This window comes from Suillus discolor (genome assembly GCF_016758755.1).
Source record: "Suillus discolor strain FC423 chromosome Unknown F5147scaffold_17, whole genome shotgun sequence".
NCBI lineage: Eukaryota > Fungi > Basidiomycota > Agaricomycetes > Boletales > Suillaceae > Suillus > Suillus discolor.
In genome coordinates this window covers 286,584-305,648 of record NW_024541264.1, presented here as the reverse complement: position 1 = coordinate 305,648, position 19,065 = coordinate 286,584, and the positions used below count along the sequence as shown (strand labels likewise).

The window sequence follows — 19,065 nt, the reverse complement described above, 5'->3', positions numbered from 1 at the left end:
CACAACAAGTAACAACTTTATTATATTGCCGAACTTCGAAGAGGATTGCGCGTGAAGGACCTCAAGAAAAAATCCACCAGTGGGTGTGCTAGTTCGAACACTTGTATGTCGTCGGTTAATACTACATGGGCATGGGACAAACGAAAGGCTTGGAACTTTTCTTGTTCTTGTTCAGTAGTTAAAAATTGAAAATCAGACGTCGTCCTGACAAGTATGTTCCAATATCATGTACAACGGCCAACGTTGATGTGTGAAAAGTGATAATGCACCTCGGAGACCGAAAGCGATGTCAATCGGTTTTCCTGTGTTCAAGTAGAGACTGCGCGACTATCGAATGAATATCATTACACCGCTCATAACATTGTTCCATGCACTGTGGTACCTCGTTAGCATTTGCTGTGGTTGATCGGAAATTATTACCTTCAAAGACAAGTCAGCGGACATCTGTCCCGACTGCCAGATACTGGTGATACTATCCAAAGCCGGCATACAAGCAAGTATCACAGTGCCGCTGGAGGCCCGTGCTTCAGCTTCGGTTGGATCAAGTTGAATGCCGTCTCCGACAATAGCCTGACCAAATATAAGCTTAATTATAAACGGAAAATAGAATCACGTACAGCGGAGCATGATGCAACGAGCCCCAACATTTCAATTCCGGCATCAGCAAGTGCAGTGCTTGCAGCCAATGACCCAGATGCGATACAGCCTTCAATTCCATCGTTCTCGATGATCGTGATGAACACATCAATGGTCGACTTTGGGAATAACTCCAAGCGTATTGATGATACGATTGCTTGATGTATTGATACACCAATAGATCTATCCTCGGCGTCCTTGAGGAGCCTATGACATTCAATACGTTAAGTGCATGGGGTAGGCATAACTTACGCGCATCGGTGCCCTTCGACGCGTACACGAGAAAGGGGCAAACTTGACTTCGACATTCAGCCGACCCTTTTCGCTGTAGGTAGTAGTTTTAGACTGCCGTGGTCCATACCTATGACGGTACTTAGAAAAGATGGGCCTGATGAAGGCTAAAGTGATTCCGAACGTACACAGCGCATGCAATTTTGGTTTTTTCTGTTTCGATATATGCAGATCCATTGGCCTGGCTTATAAGACCTGGCTGGAGGACTGTCCGAAAATTCAGCACCATTTAACAAAAACGCAGAGAAGGCACCGACATATCGGCCTGATATCACCAGGTCCCCGTTTGCGCTGCGTTTTCAACTTGAATTCATCATCATCCTCATCATCGAATACGGGCGGAAAGCTTTCTTCTGGTCCATTTATCCGCCGGCGGTCGTTCACACTTTGTGCCATAACGTTGCATTCAAGTCGAAGGAACAAGTTTATCAAACAACTCTAACATGCTTACATAACCCAGCATTTCATGAAGCTCTCCTTTTCCCTCCCCAAGACCGCAAAGCCAGTCGGTGCGGCACCACCTCTGAAGAAACCGGCAGCGTTCGCATCACTTGGTGATGATGACCCTGTGGATGCTGCTCCCACCCTATCCGATAATAAGGGCGCAGCAGCGAACAAAAAGCTATTAGCTCAGAATGTCGAATCTTCGAAGGCTGCGAGGAAACGCATGGAGCAAGAGATGAAGGTTGATGCCACGGTGTATCAGTATGATGAAGTTTGGGATAGGATGCAAGAGGTTAAACTCAAGCAGAAAGAGGCGAAAGAGGTCGATTCCAAACAACGAAAGGTACGTTTTTAATTATCCGTGCCGCTGGAACCATTTTATCAACAATGTATAGCCCAAGTACATCGAAGGCCTTCTAACGACGGCTGCCACACGACGTCTGGATCATTTGCGTGCAGAGGAGAAGATGATGCAACGAGAACGGGAAGCCGAGGGAGACGAATTCGCAGACAAGGAGGCCTTCGTCACTCAGGCATACAAGGATCAAATGGCTGAAGTCCGGAGAGCGGAGGAAGAAGAACGACAAAGAGAAGGTATGTTTAATTGCGATGATAACAACCTACTATTGATTTCTGGTTTAGAGGCTGAGAAAAAGAAACAGAAGGGAGCACCGACTGGCATGGCTCATTTCTACCGTAAACTCCTGGAAGAGTCAGAGCAACAACACGAAGAGGCAGTGGCGGCAACAGAGACTAAACGCGTCATTGGTCCACGAGGACCTGTTCCGAATCTAACTATCACCAAGCCTCCGGAACTGACACCAAAATCAGATCTTGAGCTTGCGCAATTAGCTAAAGAACAAGGCAAAGATGTTGAACTCAACGACGACAACCAAATTGTCGACAAGCGAGAATTGCTCTCTGCTGGCTTAAACTTGTCTGCTCCCAACACCCGACGACTTGGGCTCCAGATCACGAAACAAACTTCCAGCTCGAGTGAAGTCCAAGCTCACCAGGCAGTAGGAACAGCAGCCAGCCGGAGAGAAATAAATGAACGCCGCGCACGGGAAATCAAGCAACAACTAGAAGAGGAGCGTGAACGAGTGTCAAAGCAGAAAGAGGCTCATGAGGAAGAGGCAAGACAGCGAACAATATTAAAGCGGAATACACAAGAAGACGTGCAGAACATCCGTGCACGTTACCTAGCAAGAAAAAGGCGGAAATTGGAAGAGGAAGCGGTGGTAGCTAGTGGAAGTGATGATCCGATATCATAAGCGTAGAGATGGTTTTTGAAGTGCTTATATACGATAGTACTACATACTTGTGACTATTACCCCTGCCCGATGTCAACTAATGAATGTTTAATGCCGAGTCTGATGTTAAATCCAAATGTGACTAAAGAATAGCGTGCTAGGAAGAGATGTGATGGCCATGTAGTGTTTTTCTCATCGTCGCCTGTATTCGTTGAAATTCCTTCAGCACTGAAAGGGCCGGTGGCCGCTTGTCAGGGTTTTCATGAAGCATCGATTTGGCTAGATGCATAAGTTCGGCAACGCGAAACTCAGCGAGCTATTTGAGTCATGGGTCCGCGTCAGTCATAGCTCCGTGGGAAGTAGTCTGCTATAGTACGAACCTCGCACGCTCTGAAAGTGAGAACCCCTAGTGCCCATACATCGATCATAAACGGGTTGCTTAGCCGGCCATGTTCAGTTTCTGGTGGGATCTCCGACCCCCGAGGGTATAATATCCGCGGACAAGATACCTCATCTATTCGGCGACTGAGCTCGTAATCTATGCAAGCATAACGTCCGTTATAATCCGTGAGGAAGTTGCGCGGCGAGATGTCAAAGTGTGCGATGCGATGACGATGCATGAATGTGATATGCTGGAGGGGCCCTTTTTAGTATGGTATACACACTCGACAAATCCTTTCCATACCTCTATGCAATGGCGCAAAGATTCCATGAGGCAGCCGAGACTAATTGGAGCTTCTGGGAACATATTTGCTGACCATTCCTCCATAACGATGAAACACAGATTATCCTGGGGTGCATCGATGAGGTCAAGAATAGCTGGATTTTTCGATGGTGAATAGAATTCAACTATTTGCTTGGGAAGCTTACGTATACAGTGATTCATGGGATCACATTGTTGAGCTGGCGCAGACAGATACCGGACGATATCAAGCTCCCTGCTATCACGATGGACTGCTTTGACCATCACCTTCATCCCATCAAGACAACGGGTGGCTCTGAATAGGCTTTCTCGCTAGTTTGATCAGTGAAATCACGCATGACACCTAACAGCTTGCTAGTAGACCTACCAGACCAACATCTTTGCAAAGAGCATCTTCGTCGCTCCTGGCAAGGGCGCGGTGATAGCCGGACAAATATACGTGCAGCCCTTGCTTCTCTATGTTGCTGCAATGGTGCCGATAATGATCTTTTACATCACGGACGGTGTCCAGACGATAGCCCCTGCGTTCGATGTGACAGCGGTATTTCGCCCAGTCAGGGGAAACACGAGCGTTGACTTCATCTTCGTCGCAGGAAGATGGAGACGAGGATGTGCTGGACGCCAGGGATTCAAGGTCCCATTCAGTGGATGAAGCCATGGTCAGAGATAATGGAGATCGAATTAAGGATAAGAGATTGCAACCGTCGTGAACTTGAATACCCACAGGGAAGTGTCGAATAATGCATCACTGATGTGCATGCAGTATTAAATCTCAATGTCGTGGGTGATATAAGACGACTTGCGGTTGTCTGCGTGGCCCTGACGGAACACGGCATGCCAATTGGCATTCCACGAGAAGAACGGCTCGACGGGCACCATCGAAAACAAGCGACAAGAAACTGTTGCCAAAAGAGATGGGCGTGCGATGATTGCAGGGGAATAGGGTCAACATGATTGAATTTTCGAGGATATATCTTCTCAGGCCGATGAAGGAGGTGTGACTCCACACCACAAATCCGTCCATTACATGACACCTGCACGATCTACAAAGAACAAATTATGTTGTAACCGCATCTAATTAGGCAGTGTTTTCACCTAGTGGTAGCCCCATTTCGTGAATTAGAATGATGCGCCGCCAGATATCAAACACGCTTTGATGGCAGGTGTGATAGGAAGTAATAGGTGGCTGGGGAATGTACTACCAAGAGCAGTTAAGAAGTAGTGTACTAGTACCTACTACTGAGTCGCTCAGTTACATAAAATCGATGAGTCTCAGATTTATATTACAAATTTGATCAATACGTCATCATGTATATCACACGCGAACCGACCAGTGCCGACTAACAACTCCGAGTGTCGCGCGCGCTGAATTTAACAGGTGATGCTTGCACGTAGAGTATAATTCCAACAATTTCCAAGTGTATTGAACATTTCTACAAGATCGTGATAAACTCATTAGTCTTCCTCTGTGTTACTCATAGGAATTCGTGTATGAAATCCATTGGGGCCAACCGGCTGCTCTCTCGTCATCTCCCCAAGCAACTGAGCTCCCGGCACCCCCGACGTCTGTATGGTCGTACTCCAGAGCCTTGCAGTCACTTGATCTGCACTGTCTAGTACAGTTTCCCGCCGAGGCCTATGTAGCAGATCCACCAGTCGATTTGCGAGGCGCCGTGAGAGGCTGAGCGAATGCTTCCGTGGGATCTTGTAAGGGAAACCCCACTGCTCGTACGGGTCACTTGAAGAGCTGTCTGCATCACGAAGTTGCATGACGTATGGTTTGATGCGTGGGTCCCAGAATACAGAGTAAAAAAACTGTGTCTTTTTCGACCCACTTAGCTGGAAGGGGTCTGTAGTTGGCTGCTCGCGGGATACGAATACAAGATTCCAGGGGCGAATGGGGGATGGCTCGTAGGCGGTGCCTCTTGCAGCACTGAGCAGGAAGAGCAGACCCTGGGGAGATATCGGGCGCGGGTGTCCATACGTCACCTGCATAAGCCAGACTGTGGAGGTGCTATCGTCGAACATGATTGCATCAATGCCTGGGTGCACGAGCGCATGCTTTGGGGAGTGAAGAACGTGCGGATAATTCTTCGCTAGCGCTGCAAGTTCGCCTTGGGTAGAGTATGAATAGCTTGAAAGCAGTATAGCCCGCTCTTCCTTATTCACGAGGTCAAGCTTGGCACACAAGTTTAGGTCTTTGTGTGCTGGCTGACAATGCCCCTGTGAGTCGGGACATCCGAGCTCGAAGGCCCCTCCGAACCTGGACATAAGAGCTATTGCAGCCTGACGATAGAATATCTTGCCCGACTCCTCGGTGTCCTCTGAGTTAAGCAGGTTGCAGACAGCGTCCTTAGCAGTGGAAGGGTCTAAGGAAGCGATGCCGTCTGCGAGGAGCCTGCTGGCAACCTGTGAGACCGGATAGGGCAGTGGCTCTGTGCGGGTATCTCCGGGTTGTACGGCGAATAGGTTACGGTTGAATAGAGCTTCATGTTCGCGCAATATGGGATGCTGGAACCAGAAATTATCGCGAGCGCACTCCAGCTCGTTGAGGTAATATTCAGCGTGGCCGGGATGGCGAGACACTTGTATGCAGACGTGCGCGTTGGACCCGAAATGGGTGTAGGACCATCGCAGGGCCTCTGGATCGTGCTTTTCGTGCTTATTTGCAGTAAGAGCACTAAGGGAAATTGGTCAGTCGTTATGAAGAACACTAACATGATATTTTACCTCATCGCAACGATCTCGTCCCAAGTACATGGTTTCATCCACCGTTGAAGAGAAACTTCATACCCAGGTGACCAGTCAATTTTGAAGCCCAGACTGTCCGGCCAAAACGTGGTGAAGATGGCCTTGCCGCACGTGCCCCACATCAACGCCTGAGTGTGTGCAGTGTTTGGGTGCGTGGTGGGATCTTCATGTGTGCTGTCGACAAGGTGCCACACGTCTTCGCGTTGGAACAGTGGGTGATACTCGCTGCTCTCCTGCGGGAGGGTGAAGAACCCGTCCGCGGTGAAGCACATGACGGATGAGTGTAGTTGGTCAATTTGATACGTCACCGGTTGACGAGCAAGAAGTCGTTTGACGAGGAGATATGCTAAGAAATGTGTCTTTCCTAAGGATGGTCAGTTGTATTGAGCAGCAGTGCCTCTGGAAGGAATTCGACTTACCAATGCCTGCTGATCCATGCACTACGAAATTGCGCTCGATTCCGGAGATGTTTTCAAAGAGTGATTCATACTCTGAACGGATGAGCATGGAAGTTGCTCCGTTTGGTAACTCGGCACCAGGGCATCCAGATAGATCAATAGCGTCGAAGGTGAGTGGGTACACCCTGTATTAGCCTCAATATCATTCCAAAACCAAAAGAAGGGAGATAAACTAACCCATTGGATCCCTCCGAATCTATAGCATAACATTTCAACCCTCGCTTCACAACAGACTGGTTTTGTTGTTGCCAAAGGAAATGATAGAGGGACAGTAAAGTGGAGTGCGATCCCCAGAATGACATATTATCGATGTTCTGCATCATCGTTTGTGAATAAGGACGTATAGATGAAGGAAGTGAAGGCCATCGCCTTTAAGTGTGGCGACATCCTCGGATGTGACGGATGACGGATGGGCGGATGTCTTACATGACGCTAAAGTTAGAGCTATTTACTTATATTGAATTCTGAAGCCGTTGACTAAGCAATTGAATAACAATATTTTTAGCCCAACACCAAACTGTTAGTACTAGTCGATGGAAGAAGGCACCAAGGGTAAGAAGACCATTTTCATTGGGGGGATTGGGGATGATGTTGATGAGACGGTGATCTACGAGCATTTTGCGGCTTTTGGTGAGTGTTCTGTTTTGCGACAACTCCACACTAAACGTTTCGAAATCCCAGGTGACATCATTGAAGTACAGCTACCTCCAGCACCAGCCAATCCATCAAAGCCGACAGGCAAGCGGACAATTATGAAAAATTGTTCATATACTGATTATCTATAGAAATCAAACATCGTGGTTTTGCATTCGTGACATATTCTTCTCCTGCAGATGCTCAGGATGCAATCGACAACATGGATCTCAATGAGTTACGGGGCAGGGTGCTGAAAGTCAACCAAGCCAAGCCTATGAAAAGCTTGCAACCTCCAGATGGGAATAGAGCTAGTACGTACTATTTCGACAAATTACTGACATCCTCTCAGTCTTTCCTTCCAACAGTCTGGGAGTCAGAAGAATGGCTGCAAGAGTTCGCGAAGCCATTAGCACAAAGTGGAGGTTAGCAACTTTGCGAATGTTCGTAATGTATCACTGACGTTCCCTAGGTGTGCAAGGTCGTACGGCCCAGCGAGCTCCTTCTGGAGAAGCCGAAGAGCAAGCCAACAATGAAGAGCCGGATGCAATGGAAGAGTAGCCGGGCCATGCTGACTTAGTCGCCATTTCCATGACAAGTGGAACGAACTGTTTTAGCGAAACCCCACCACCTTGTTAGTCTCGACAGCTTCCTCCCTCATGCCCGCAAGAAAGTCATGTTGCGGGATCGGAAACAATGTAATGTTGGCATCGGCGAATGGGTCTGCAGTGTCAAGATATAAAAAATACAGATGTAGAACAATGATGTAAAGAATAAGACAGCGTTACTACAGTGATTTCCCTAGTACTCCTTTGACTGCGTGATGTCAGATTCCTCGAACTGAGCCCGAGCACGCTTAATATCCTCCTGCATGAATAACAATTCCTCCATACGAGCGAGCTTTTTCGCATCTGCCAACCTCGACAAAGCTCGACGAAGGTCTTCAATAGACAATCGTGTTTTCCGTTGTGGACCACCAGCAGTTTGACACTGCCCCAAGTAATGTTTTGTTTGAGTTTCGGCACTCACATGTCTGTATAACGCAATACCAAGAAACGGAGACACGTACAATATCTGCAATGAACTCGACAAGTATTTCTTCCATGACGTTGACTGTGTCATTGGCGGGATTACGATCATCGCCGAAACCATACATGAGGTTTTTCACTGGAGAAATCTGGCTGGAAAGAATTCGATGGAAAAGATCTAACAGAACGCACGTTCTTTGGAAAAAAGGCCCTTGAAATTCGCCTGTTTTCTACTGCGCCCAGTACCTCCACCTGTTGTGGCAGCAGGAGCAGTTTCTCGGGCGTAGGTTGGGGTATAGGATGTAAATGTGGTCGTCTTCGGGGTGGCAACGACTGGAGTGGGGGTAGGGGTTACGGCAGGCGGCGCCGTTGTCTGTACTGTGGGCCGTGCTGCCTGTTGAGAAGGAGCTTGGGCAGGCTGCTGTGGGATATAGGTGTATGGATATGGCCATGCGCCGTAGCCAGTCACACCTGTGGCGTAGCCTTGGTGGTAGGCTGGATAGCCTGGAGTCTGAGGGTGAGCATATGCGCCTGGTGCACCTGGGTGATAATACGGATATGTTGTCCCCGCTGGATGCTGCCCCGGCTGGTAATGTGAGTACGACATGAACATTGAGCGCGTTTGTTCACAACTTAGGATGCAAAGGACAAGCCGTGGGACACATTCCTATTTTGTGTGCTGCCCCTAGTCCTGGCTGTACGTAGGATTCAAGTAGGCAATGGTACAAATTATAGTGTGAACAAAGATAATGAATATTGACATAGATTACATATCCTGGTCGTCCTGATCGCCTCCTCTCTTTGCACGTATTTCGAGATTTCTGGCTCTATCCATCAACTCCCGAACTCTCTGCCACTCGAACTCAATTAATCCACGCTGATCAAGCCAGTCCATCACTTTATCTGCGTCTCGCATATCTTTGGGAGGTTCCAACCCCCCCGCAAAAGCGATTCGCACAAAACCACGATTGCCATCGAGAACTTCGTCGATCTGCTCCAACAAAGAGTGATACAAGTGATACTAGTTTCAAAGTCGTCAAGCAATGAACAAAATACTTCAAAGACATCCTACCTCCCAGTGACTGAACTCGTGGAAAACTCGTGTTCGAGCAGCGCAGAAGCGGCCGAGATAAAATTGTTTGCCAGAAGATTTGTGACTAATCATATCATCAGAATCAGTGCCTGATGGAGACAATGACTTGTTGTCTGATGAACTCGATGACTCGTCTTCTGGCTCGGGCTACTCGCAATCAGTTGTATAAAATACAATTGGACGAGCTAAAACATACCTCGAAATCGTATTTGTCATATGGCTTGCCGCTCACTCGGCCGATTAGTGTGGATATTCTCCCACCTAGATTGCAAGCATCGCACTGAGGAGCGCTAAACTTCATTCGCACTAATTCGAATTTGGGGTATCTTTCGAGAGGCCTCTTGAATTGAGGTTTCCAGACAGAGGATGTGACCAAAGAGTCTTTCATCCCAGATAATTTCCGTCGTGCTACCTGAAGTGGGACAGAGAAATATTCCTCCGCTGCAGTCCATATTAGCGCAGTCCGTCTAATGACAATGAACATGCATACTTTCCAACATTTTCTTCATAAATGGGCGTCTGTCAGGAGGAAAACGAACAGCCATGTGAACAAATAGCTGGCAGACGATCTTGAATTGATGGGCGAGATCTTGATGGGTGTTCATGCTAAAAGCGATGGGTAGTTGCGTAGTCAAAACACCATGCTCGTCATCTTCCACGATAAAATCGTCATCTTCATCTGTCTTTTCATGTTCCCCGCTAGAGGACTTAGATTCATGACCACGATCTGGTCGCGCACCCTTGAAGGGTCGCACCACCGGACCTTCCTGTGGCTCGGCGTCTGACTCTGAGGATTCTGAATCAAGCTCAAGGGTTATCTCTGAGCGTTTCTTGCCCCTGAAACCTTACAGAAGATGAGATGAGATGAGATTTCACGAGTCATGGGTATTGACCCACTCTTCAACTTCTCAAGACGTCTTTGAAATGTTGTTTTCTTGTCGCGAGCGCGAAGACGCGACTCAATGATGTCTGTAAAAACAGGTGTAGCACCGCAAGGAGAAAAGTAGACAGTGCTTACCATTCTCATCGACTTCATCGATAACACTTCCTTCAGGACTTGGAGGTCTGGCGCCCTTGATCAACTTTCGTTTGCGCGGTTGAGATTCATCGTCAGAATCTGCTATTGCTTTTCGCTTCTTCCTCTTCCCGTTCTTGCTTCCTTTCCAAGCAATAGGTATTCCAATATGATCCTCCAGCGAGTTATCACTGGCTGCCACATCTGGCAGACTGTCTGTGACAACAAGGGATTTCTTGAACCGTCTAGCACTCGGTCGGCGTGGAGAATCGTCTTCATCGCTGACATCAATGACTTGCGGTTCAAACTTTATAGCGCCGACATCGCTATCCTGTTCCAGATCATCACATGTGTCCGAGTCAAGAGCGATAACCTTGTGCTTTTGCTTCACCTGTCTCTTCTTAACAGGTGCTGGCGGAGAGATTGGAGGTGGAGAGGATGGAAATAGAAAATCGCCTAAAGTTTTCTGCTTCATCCTCTTCGGAGATGATGATTTGCTGGCTTTCATCGAGCTGTGCGTGTAGTCTATGAATGGAGCGCTTAGATACAGTCGATCGATCTGCCAGGGGGAACTAACTTGAAGTACTTAATGCTGTGGCTGTGGACCCATATTATGATGACTAATCAATTCACTTTGAAATTCAACTTGTGTCACTGCATCCCGGGCCTAGCAGTGGGACAATCAGTAATCTAGGCTGCTATGGCCACACCGACTCGAGTGAAACCATTGACACCATCGCTTCGCGTTGACACTAAATCTCTCACTCCTCCATCCCGTATCAAGTCAGATTACGATGGCTCTCCTGGCGGGACGAATAGCGCCAGCCTTACTCCTTCACCGTCATTTTACATCCCGCTTTCACCCAATGTAGACAAATATTCTCCTTCAGCTCAATTAGCCAGAATGGCGCTGTCGCAACGTGACTCTGCGAATCACGCCAGAGAGGAGTCGAAAAAGCTGGTAAGGTTGCTTCTTGACCAGCTTTCTTCCAGAACGCGTCCTCCCCCAATTTTCGATGCGCTAAATGTTCATGCTACTCCATCGACTGAGGCAGGTCGTGGTCACATATTTGGAGCAGTACGCGATATAGTTAAACAGAAGTCACACAAACGCTTGCAATCCATGAAGGAGGATAGTGACGATGAAGGGAGTGACTATGACGTTTTCTCTTCTGAAACTACTTTCGACCTCATGGTTCAATTAAAAGAGGTATTGCTATTTTCTGCTTCGCAGGGCTGGCAGGTATTTGACCAAGGGTATGAAATCATTATTCCAGTGCTAGTCAAATCATCGCTGAAACTTGCGTAGAGCTTCTGGACTGGGCACAGATACCGAAAAATCCACCAAACCATCACCATTCACCATTCGCAACTCTATGAGAAGAAGTAGCATTAGCGGAAGGCGCTCAAGATCTCGTTCGCCTTCGTCAAAGGGACATCCGCAAGCTGCTTCGCTTATAACGTTGTGCATCTCCATCCTTTCTTCAGTGATATTGGAAGACTGTCGCTTTCAAATTTCTTCGCCCAGACCATCGAAACCTCCGAACGCGCTACAATCAGTGTGCCTTGACATTGCCCAATTTCTCGCACATGTTCACTCCAACGAACCATCAATAATATCCCATATTGCGTTTGCGGTTCTTCCTGCGTTTGGGACGTTTCGAAGTGAGATGCATCCACGTTTACTGTCCTTTTTCGACAATGTGATACTCAGGGGGGTGTTTGAGGATCTCAATCGAATCAGGGGATACGTGTCTACAGATATTTCAGGTACGTTCAGTCAGATGACTTAGGATGATAGGGAATTTACTGACAGCAAAAGACCTAGTTGTTGTTAGTCAAGGCCAAGGAAACCCTGTTTCTATTCAAGTTGAAATGGCCCTTGACGACGAAGAGAGTTCATCTCACCAGACAGCTTTGTGGCAGCCTCGGACGTCTCTCGATACTGCGAGTCATCCCTGTATCCAGGCCACAAATGCACCTCTCCAGCCTTTGCCTGTATATTACCTGGCCTCTATAACTGCTCCGCTATTGGCCGCCATTCTGGAAAACATTGATATTACTTCGTTGCCACCCACGTATAGTTTATGCCGGCTGCTTGATACCATAATCAACTCTAAGCCAGACTCATATTTGGATGTATTGGAAGTGATAGCATATCATGTACCTCAGAGTCGCCGCGCTGCTCTTTGCTTGCTGGCAACTTTTTGGCCACGGGCTCTTGGGCATGTCGTCCTCAGCAAGTCCCTGCCTGTCCTTGATCAGGGGGAGCAACCTTGGTCGGGGAGTATACCCACTCCTCCATTGCAATCAAGCGCTTTTTACGCGCACGATTTTGTACCATGGAGATTCCTTCAGTCACAGCGGCCATCGACATTTGATGAAGCCTGTTCAAATTCCTGTCAATCATGTGCCTCCCCCATCATAGGGTTTGGACTTCTCTGCTGTGGGTGTATGTGCGCCGTGCACTTCGATTGCTACGACTACCCAGAAGGCAATGCTCATCATCAGTACGCCGCGGTGTCCGATTCGGCAACAAGGAAGTTGGCTGTTCACCGTTTCTGCCTCATTCCTCCATCTAAGCAGGACGCCGACCTCGTTACTGTGAAAAGAGCTCAACACATTTTCAGACATGTCAATCTCTTTACCCTGCCCATTTGCTTTCATTGTTTTCTGCCGATATGGGGTAGTCAGGCGTTCCACTGCACGTCATGCAAACTTTTTATGCATCTCACGTGCCTCGATGGACCCCTCGCAATCTGCGGAACTGTAGATATCAGCTCTGTTCACATGGCAATGTCATTGGATAGCATCAGCCGCACATTTTCAGATTACTACGGGGATCTCTTCCTCTCTTCCGAAGACCTTGGGAAGCGGAGTTTCGAGGATATCTCTGTATCATCTGCCATGCTCTGGACGCAGCTGCAAATCTACAACAATGGACTTGCTCTCGGTTCATTTGTCCTAGCATCAGACAGTCATGAAGATCCAACCAAGGCATTCGAGCTGCAATATCTGGTTGAGCTTTACGAAGCTTACTTATCCTCTGGAAAGCTGCCAGTCTCTGCGACTCTCGGTGAATATCTAGAGGCCAACCAACACAACCCATCCTCTTCGGTGATCATGTTTGATTGGTCAACTTTAGCTTACGTCTCCTCCACCATCAAGTCATCGCACGACGTACAAAGTCCACCGTCAGGTGCTTGGCCAGACTTGCGTGTGCCTGGCGAAAATATGGCGATACAAGATGACAATGATGCAGCACGACATCAGTTTGAGGTCGTCACGTTGGGGCATCTCCGTAATTCCCTGGGACACGAATTTAACATGTTATCCGAGGGTCCTGCGCGTCACTGTCTATCTCATCTTCACAAACTTGGCTTCTTCACATGTGCAGATTTCCCTACGTGTGTACCCGAGCTTGCAAAATCAAGCCAACACTGCTACTTCCCACTGCCGCTTGGCTTTGACTTGTCCACTGATGTGGAAACGCTAGTGTCAGCTATCGAGGCTTGCCTCTCAGATTTGGACCTTTCGGTTAACGAATGCGGCTTCTTGTTCTTGGTGAGGCGCTTCTGGCCCAGCGGGCTGGCATCGGATTATGCCCTGCGCAGATTATCTCATGCTGTATTATCCTGGATCTTTGCCGAGGTGAACTAATTCTTTGACAGCTGGTACATGATTGACTTAGTTTTTCAGGATGACAATTTGGCAAAAATTCTTCGTGACTTCATCCCACAAGGGATTAATCTCCCAGGTGTTAGGGGCGGCTTTGATGTTCCCGTGTGGCCAACCACTCATGACGTGCGTCGCGCACCAAGTAGTTCCATCAATAATGGTGGAGATTATGTTGCAGCCAGGCGTTGTCTGCTTTCAAGATATGCTGCCCGATGGCTTCTAGCACTGCATGATCAAGATTTTGTTGCGTATGCCCGATTATTGTCTGATATTATCCAGGATATTTCTTCTCGTCACAAAAGCTCATGTCTCAATGCACACGAAGTCTGTGCCGCTCCTATGAACGTATAGTTTGCAAACTAATTTGGAAGCCTGACAGTCATCGTCGACCGCGGAAAGATCACTGCGCTTTATCACAAGACTGTGCAGAGCTTCAGTCAGCTTCACAGTGCTTGATGATTTATTTCTCATGTGGCTTCAGACACTCGAACCCGAGGTGCTCGATACAGCGGTACGGGATGCGATGCTTGTTAATTCGGCGACTGATGCTCATTAATCCAAAGTCTCTTCCAATTCTGCAACGTCTCCTCAATCGAGATTCAGCTGAGAACGCATCTCGCCACACCACGTTTGTCGACCAGGTTTTTGCGCAAGCCGATGGGCACGTAGTGAAGCTATCTGATCCATGGGGCATAGTTCGACGGGCGGCTAAGGGAAACGGACTTTTGGACAGCCTCCGCTGGCTGAGGTTGTTTGCTCGTTCGGGTGTCGACATTAACGTACCAATATTTGCTGAGTACAGCGAACTGTCACGGAAAGGCATTGTGACTTTGAAGCAGGCCTCGGTCTTCGCTGAAGCCACCTTAATGTCTGTGTGGACGAAGTCTATGGGCCGACAAGATTTACAGAAATCGATCTCAACTATGATCGCCAGCCTACAGCCTGCTATCAAGAGTGCCCTCCGATCCTCAAGTGACAATGCTTCATGGTGGGTTTCCGGATACTACTACTTATACTGCCTCATTACTGACGACAAGATTGAAGTGCATCGACATTCATCAGACAATGTCTCGCTACTTGCCTGTTGCTTTACGGATGTGATCGCGCCATGCTCACTTCAAACGAAATGATAACAGAAGAAGATATCAAAATTCTTCCTTCAAGGCAAGTTAGACCGACCACGTTCGGCTCGTGGCCCCAAGCTGACCGAACACCAGGAGAAAGCAGAACACACGCGTGGCTCAGGCTACCGATCCCATTATCATTGAGGGTGAACTGATGCTCGTTCTCAGTACTCTCGTTGCAACCGGCATGGAACAAGTCGTTTGTCTCATTGCAAAATTCCTACACTCTTTTATTATGCATGCTTCGCTTCTCGAGGCACATGAGGTCGATAACTTCGTGTTGCGCAATGGAAGCACTCTATATCCATGGTATGTATAATCATCTCCTAAGTTTGTCATCTGCTAGACAATTCTTTCTTATCCCAGTATCTGGCACTTTTACGGGATCCAGCATCATGAGATCGCAAGCATTAGGACCACCTTATTCATTAGAATATCGATTGTTGATCCACAGTCGTTCTACGAGTTCATGTCTTTGATGAGCGGACCAACAGTAGCATGGGACGTCAGGTATCTACATTCCTGTCGCCTTTGAGATGCGAATAACGTTCTGGCGACTAGACTCCTGGCCCTAGACAGATTCTTTCGCATGGTGCTAGACATTACTAGTCCCGACTTCGTGGTTAAAGATCGGCCCTGGAAACACAGCGTCGTCAACCTCTTCTACCACGCATTTGAACCGCTCTGGATCGATGAGAAGGTATGTCGACAACAAATTATTTTGCGGGCACACGACTGATGCAACCATTGCCAACAGGAAGAAGTCAGGACAGCAGCTGACACCTGGTTGCAGACATTGCTTTCGGCCCATTTAGATGCCATCGCATCATGTTGGAACGATTCCTTTATCGACATACCTATGTCAAAGCGTCTCCGGCTGGTCTCCTTTCTTCTTCAGCTCCAATCACATTTCCCGAAGTGGAGAGGTAACATTTTTTACACCCTGATTCTACTGAGATTAAGTGTGAATTTGTCGCAGTGCTCTCCTGGAGCACAGTTATCGAGACGCTGTTTGAATACGATCACTTGCAACACAACAGCAACGATGAAGACCCTGCCGTCGCTCACCTTGTTCGTCACAATTTCCGTCAATGAACCAAACATTCCGCTGACCATACATACTGGCAGGAAATGTACGGGCCGAAGACTCAAAATGATGCTCACCCACGAGATTTAGACCCAGAAATTCACTCCATTCAGGTGCGAGGGGCTGCTGTGTCATCATTTTTTCTATCTGATTCCTCGAACAGACATCGATTGCGTTGCTTGGGTTGCGCATGATGGAAAATGGAGTCGAGATCGACCTCATGTCATGTCTGAAGTTTAAGTTGTATCTAGCCAAAATGATTGGCTTCAGTGGGGCGCAGATGGTCTCTGCATTCAACGGGCGGGCGTTCTCAGTCCACTTGGATGGCTTCAGTGGTATCCCACAACAGTCTTTGCCGTGTGTGAACGAATTTGCACGCGTCCTGGATGCCCCCCACCCATTTAACCTGCCGCCCTCCCTTATGAACAGTCCGTTTACCGAAGATGACAGACCTTGTCGCGTGCTTATTGGGTCCATTTGGATGGATGTCGTGCTGGGTGCTTTCTGCGCCATAGACGAACCACTCGAGCTCCCAGCTCTTACCTTGAAGAGCTTGCTGGAAGCACTAATGGCAATGATTTATAAGCATGACTTCGATAGCCCCGCGCTCAGACATCTTGATGTTCTACTCCGCAAGGCGTTAAAGAAGACCTTAGACCTGTTGTTGGTTGACCTGAGCTATGACTTGCGTCAAGTGACATTATCCGTAATAGAGACATACATCAAGAGGGGGTCTGCCATATCTGGCGCGCTAGTGACGTGAGCGTGGTATACCTTTCAACTTCGTTGATAACTGATATAAAGTTGCCTACAGCGAATCAATTGAACGTGCTGTTGCACTGATTGCGTTGCTGAAACATAACACCGAAGATATGTTAGTCACTCGAGCGAAATCATTTATCGAAAACACGCTTGTCACGTATGGTGCCTTTCACTGCTCGTCCCCTGCCCGCTGACAACATCTAGCTCAGATTGGCACAAAGTGGAGTGTTCTGTAGTCTATGCAAAGTATGTTATCCGTATGGTGGGCTAAGTGTCTCAAACTGATCAACACGCATTTAAGCGCCCGCTGGGCTCGGATTTTTTTATGGTAATAAAATCCATCGCAGAAGCTGAATCCCGCAGGGCACCCTCGTCACAGGAAAGCCTGCGAGAAGTGCTCTTGCAGAGTGTCGTGACACAGCCTCCAGACGCGGATTGGACGATCAATCATAATATTGCTTTGAACGTGAAGGAATACACAGAGTTGGTCCACTTTGAAGGGCTCAGCAAATGGTTGATCAAAGGTGAGAGATATTCCTTCCACTTTCTACCCCTCGTCCCAATTGGATTGGCAGACGTCATGAATTGGCTTATGGTGACGGCACGCCGAGCATCGGCACTGGGAAACAACGCCAGATTTGACCCCAATCTCCTGTTGTATATTTCCACAACTCTTTTGCAGTACAACAGAGCATACACCAAGGTAAAAAGATATACAGCATTCTCGACCCAAACGAATCAATGATCGGTCCTGTCGTTTCCTTTAGGATCTTCTGGAGTGTACAGAAACGGTACTGAGGGTCGCATTATCGAGGTCCAATGTGGAGAAACAGTGTCTAATTCGGGCATCACATGCTGTCAGTTCGCTCAGTGATACATCTCTGAGTTCAAAGCAGGACTTGGTATCTTCTAACACCAACCACGTAACGCATATCTTGTTGGAAATGCTAGAGGATGTTTTCCGAGCCAGAGCACGAGTCACGCCTTCCACTTTGAATGCGATCGTTGAGGTATTTTTTTTCTCAAAAGATGTGCCTCATGATCTAAATATCGCCTTAGACGATTCTCTGCACTGATGTCCGAACTGTTGGACTCAGACAAGTAGCGTGCAGTGGGCTTTACTTTCTGCACAACCATGCATGGATAATTTCTGACTCAAGCGCGGAGTTATCTGCATCAATTTCTGTTTCGCGGTTGGTCCTCCATGCCGTAGATGTCGGGCGCGTGTCGCTTTCAGATATGATTGCCGAAGGTTTTGAGGTACGTGTTCGATAAATATCACGGACCTAAACTCAACAGCCTCACCAGAAATCCACACAAGCTGGCACAGTTGTCCGTGCTTGGAATATTCTACTGCTCGGTGTGCTTAGCGACTCTGCTGACACTCACATCCGAGTCTTATTACCGCAGTTGAATGCATTCACGCCGGCATACTACAAGTGCTTAGGCACATATGTACTCGAAGGGACGACGCCTTCCGAATCTGCTGTGACAGATGTGGAACACGCTTTCATAGCTCTTAAGTTGTGGCTGCTGCTTGCACAAATGCCGCTTGCCAATCCGACGAGAGAGTCACCCAGCGTCAAAGTCATTTGGAACGAGTTGTGGCCCCCATTCGAAGCGCTGGTAAATCTCTTCAAAGCTGACAGTGTCCCGGAAGATCTCCTAGTAAGCATTCGATACTTGACCTCTGCTCAAGAATCCCGTGCTGACTGTGTCACATCAGCCACTGGCCACGACAATATGGGCTTCCGTAGCAAACTTATTTCTCTTTGTGCTACAATCACGCTCACCTGTAGGGTTGGACACCGTGCCATATGTGGTAATGCTGAATCGCTTGCGTGACTCTGGAAGACGAAATTCCGCACTTAGCAAGGCATGCTCTTCTGTCCTGTCTTTGAACCATGTTTATTTATTCATATGCAGCTGTCCCGGGCTCTGGATGGAGAGCTTTTACCTGAATTGCTGCCTAGCGCGGTCATTGCTCAAGCAAAACAGGATGTTGAGAATGCAGAGAAGTTGCGAGTCTTCGAAAGCGTGCAGCGACCCGTTGAACGTAAAAGGGACACGCGGATTCCTACATAGCCCCAGGTTTTGCAATAAATTCCA

The 19,065-nt window shown here is 48.0% G+C and overlaps 8 protein-coding genes across 8 annotated transcripts; 3 read left to right on the top strand and 5 right to left on the bottom strand.

Annotated features, from left to right (window-relative positions):
* Nucleotides 1-27: 27 nt before the first annotated feature.
* Nucleotides 28-1,331, bottom strand: F5147DRAFT_632978 (3' exoribonuclease family, domain 1-domain-containing protein). Its single transcript, XM_041432834.1, has 6 exons — nt 1,185-1,331; nt 1,056-1,134; nt 889-997; nt 618-833; nt 421-570; nt 28-373 (listed from the first exon to the last, which is right to left on the bottom strand). Exons 1-6 carry the CDS (start codon nt 1,321-1,323, stop codon nt 290-292), a joined length of 777 nt encoding a protein of 258 aa, XP_041294813.1. The 5' UTR covers nt 1,324-1,331; the 3' UTR covers nt 28-289.
* Nucleotides 1,332-1,393: 62 nt separating this feature from the next.
* F5147DRAFT_573485 (coiled-coil domain-containing protein 55-domain containing protein) lies at nt 1,394-2,645 on the top strand (the record flags this gene model as incomplete). Its single annotated transcript, XM_041431158.1, has 3 exons — nt 1,394-1,714; nt 1,767-1,965; nt 2,014-2,645. 3 exons carry the CDS (start codon nt 1,394-1,396, stop codon nt 2,643-2,645), a joined length of 1,152 nt encoding a protein of 383 aa, XP_041294812.1.
* Nucleotides 2,646-2,817: 172 nt separating this feature from the next.
* On the bottom strand, nt 2,818-3,916 carry F5147DRAFT_558298 (kinase-like domain-containing protein; the record flags this gene model as incomplete). Its single annotated transcript, XM_041430544.1, has 5 exons — nt 2,818-2,940; nt 3,005-3,256; nt 3,310-3,443; nt 3,495-3,639; nt 3,695-3,916. Coding segments are annotated over 5 exons (876 nt in total), but the record flags the coding sequence as incomplete, so codon positions are not given.
* A 2,103-nt stretch (nt 3,917-6,019) lies between these two features.
* F5147DRAFT_92069 (uncharacterized protein) lies at nt 6,020-6,947 on the bottom strand. The gene is made up of 3 exons (XM_041444470.1): nt 6,714-6,947; nt 6,498-6,661; nt 6,020-6,442 (listed from the first exon to the last, which is right to left on the bottom strand). The coding sequence occupies exons 1-3, from the start codon at nt 6,857-6,859 to the stop codon at nt 6,054-6,056; spliced, it is 699 nt and encodes a 232-aa protein (XP_041294810.1). The 5' UTR covers nt 6,860-6,947; the 3' UTR covers nt 6,020-6,053.
* Nucleotides 6,948-7,049: 102 nt separating this feature from the next.
* Nucleotides 7,050-7,945, top strand: F5147DRAFT_685868 (RNA-binding domain-containing protein). The gene is made up of 5 exons (XM_041436711.1): nt 7,050-7,166; nt 7,218-7,274; nt 7,322-7,483; nt 7,538-7,594; nt 7,642-7,945. The coding sequence occupies exons 1-5, from the start codon at nt 7,070-7,072 to the stop codon at nt 7,728-7,730; spliced, it is 462 nt and encodes a 153-aa protein (XP_041294809.1). The 5' UTR covers nt 7,050-7,069; the 3' UTR covers nt 7,731-7,945.
* Nucleotides 7,946-8,882, bottom strand: F5147DRAFT_685864 (transcription initiation factor IID, 18kD subunit-domain-containing protein). Its single transcript, XM_041436710.1, has 3 exons — nt 8,390-8,882; nt 8,239-8,336; nt 7,946-8,159 (listed from the first exon to the last, which is right to left on the bottom strand). The coding sequence occupies exons 1-3, from the start codon at nt 8,808-8,810 to the stop codon at nt 7,971-7,973; spliced, it is 708 nt and encodes a 235-aa protein (XP_041294808.1). The 5' UTR covers nt 8,811-8,882; the 3' UTR covers nt 7,946-7,970.
* A 5-nt stretch (nt 8,883-8,887) lies between these two features.
* F5147DRAFT_685863 (uncharacterized protein) lies at nt 8,888-10,872 on the bottom strand. Its single transcript, XM_041436709.1, has 6 exons — nt 10,309-10,872; nt 10,188-10,259; nt 9,781-10,134; nt 9,487-9,731; nt 9,270-9,437; nt 8,888-9,218 (listed from the first exon to the last, which is right to left on the bottom strand). Exons 1-6 carry the CDS (start codon nt 10,811-10,813, stop codon nt 8,964-8,966), a joined length of 1,599 nt encoding a protein of 532 aa, XP_041294807.1. The 5' UTR covers nt 10,814-10,872; the 3' UTR covers nt 8,888-8,963.
* A 133-nt stretch (nt 10,873-11,005) lies between these two features.
* Nucleotides 11,006-19,041, top strand: F5147DRAFT_573185 (uncharacterized protein; the record flags this gene model as incomplete). The annotated part of the gene is made up of 23 exons (XM_041431142.1): nt 11,006-11,562; nt 11,615-12,084; nt 12,134-13,956; nt 14,005-14,307; nt 14,363-14,494; nt 14,547-14,971; nt 15,028-15,151; nt 15,208-15,416; nt 15,474-15,617; nt 15,669-15,807; nt 15,865-16,033; nt 16,087-16,178; nt 16,236-16,307; nt 16,358-16,953; nt 17,009-17,113; nt 17,166-17,202; nt 17,258-17,480; nt 17,532-17,659; nt 17,724-17,966; nt 18,016-18,216; nt 18,265-18,624; nt 18,683-18,844; nt 18,883-19,041. The coding sequence occupies 23 exons, from the start codon at nt 11,006-11,008 to the stop codon at nt 19,039-19,041; spliced, it is 6,873 nt and encodes a 2,290-aa protein (XP_041294806.1).
* Nucleotides 19,042-19,065: the final 24 nt, after the last annotated feature.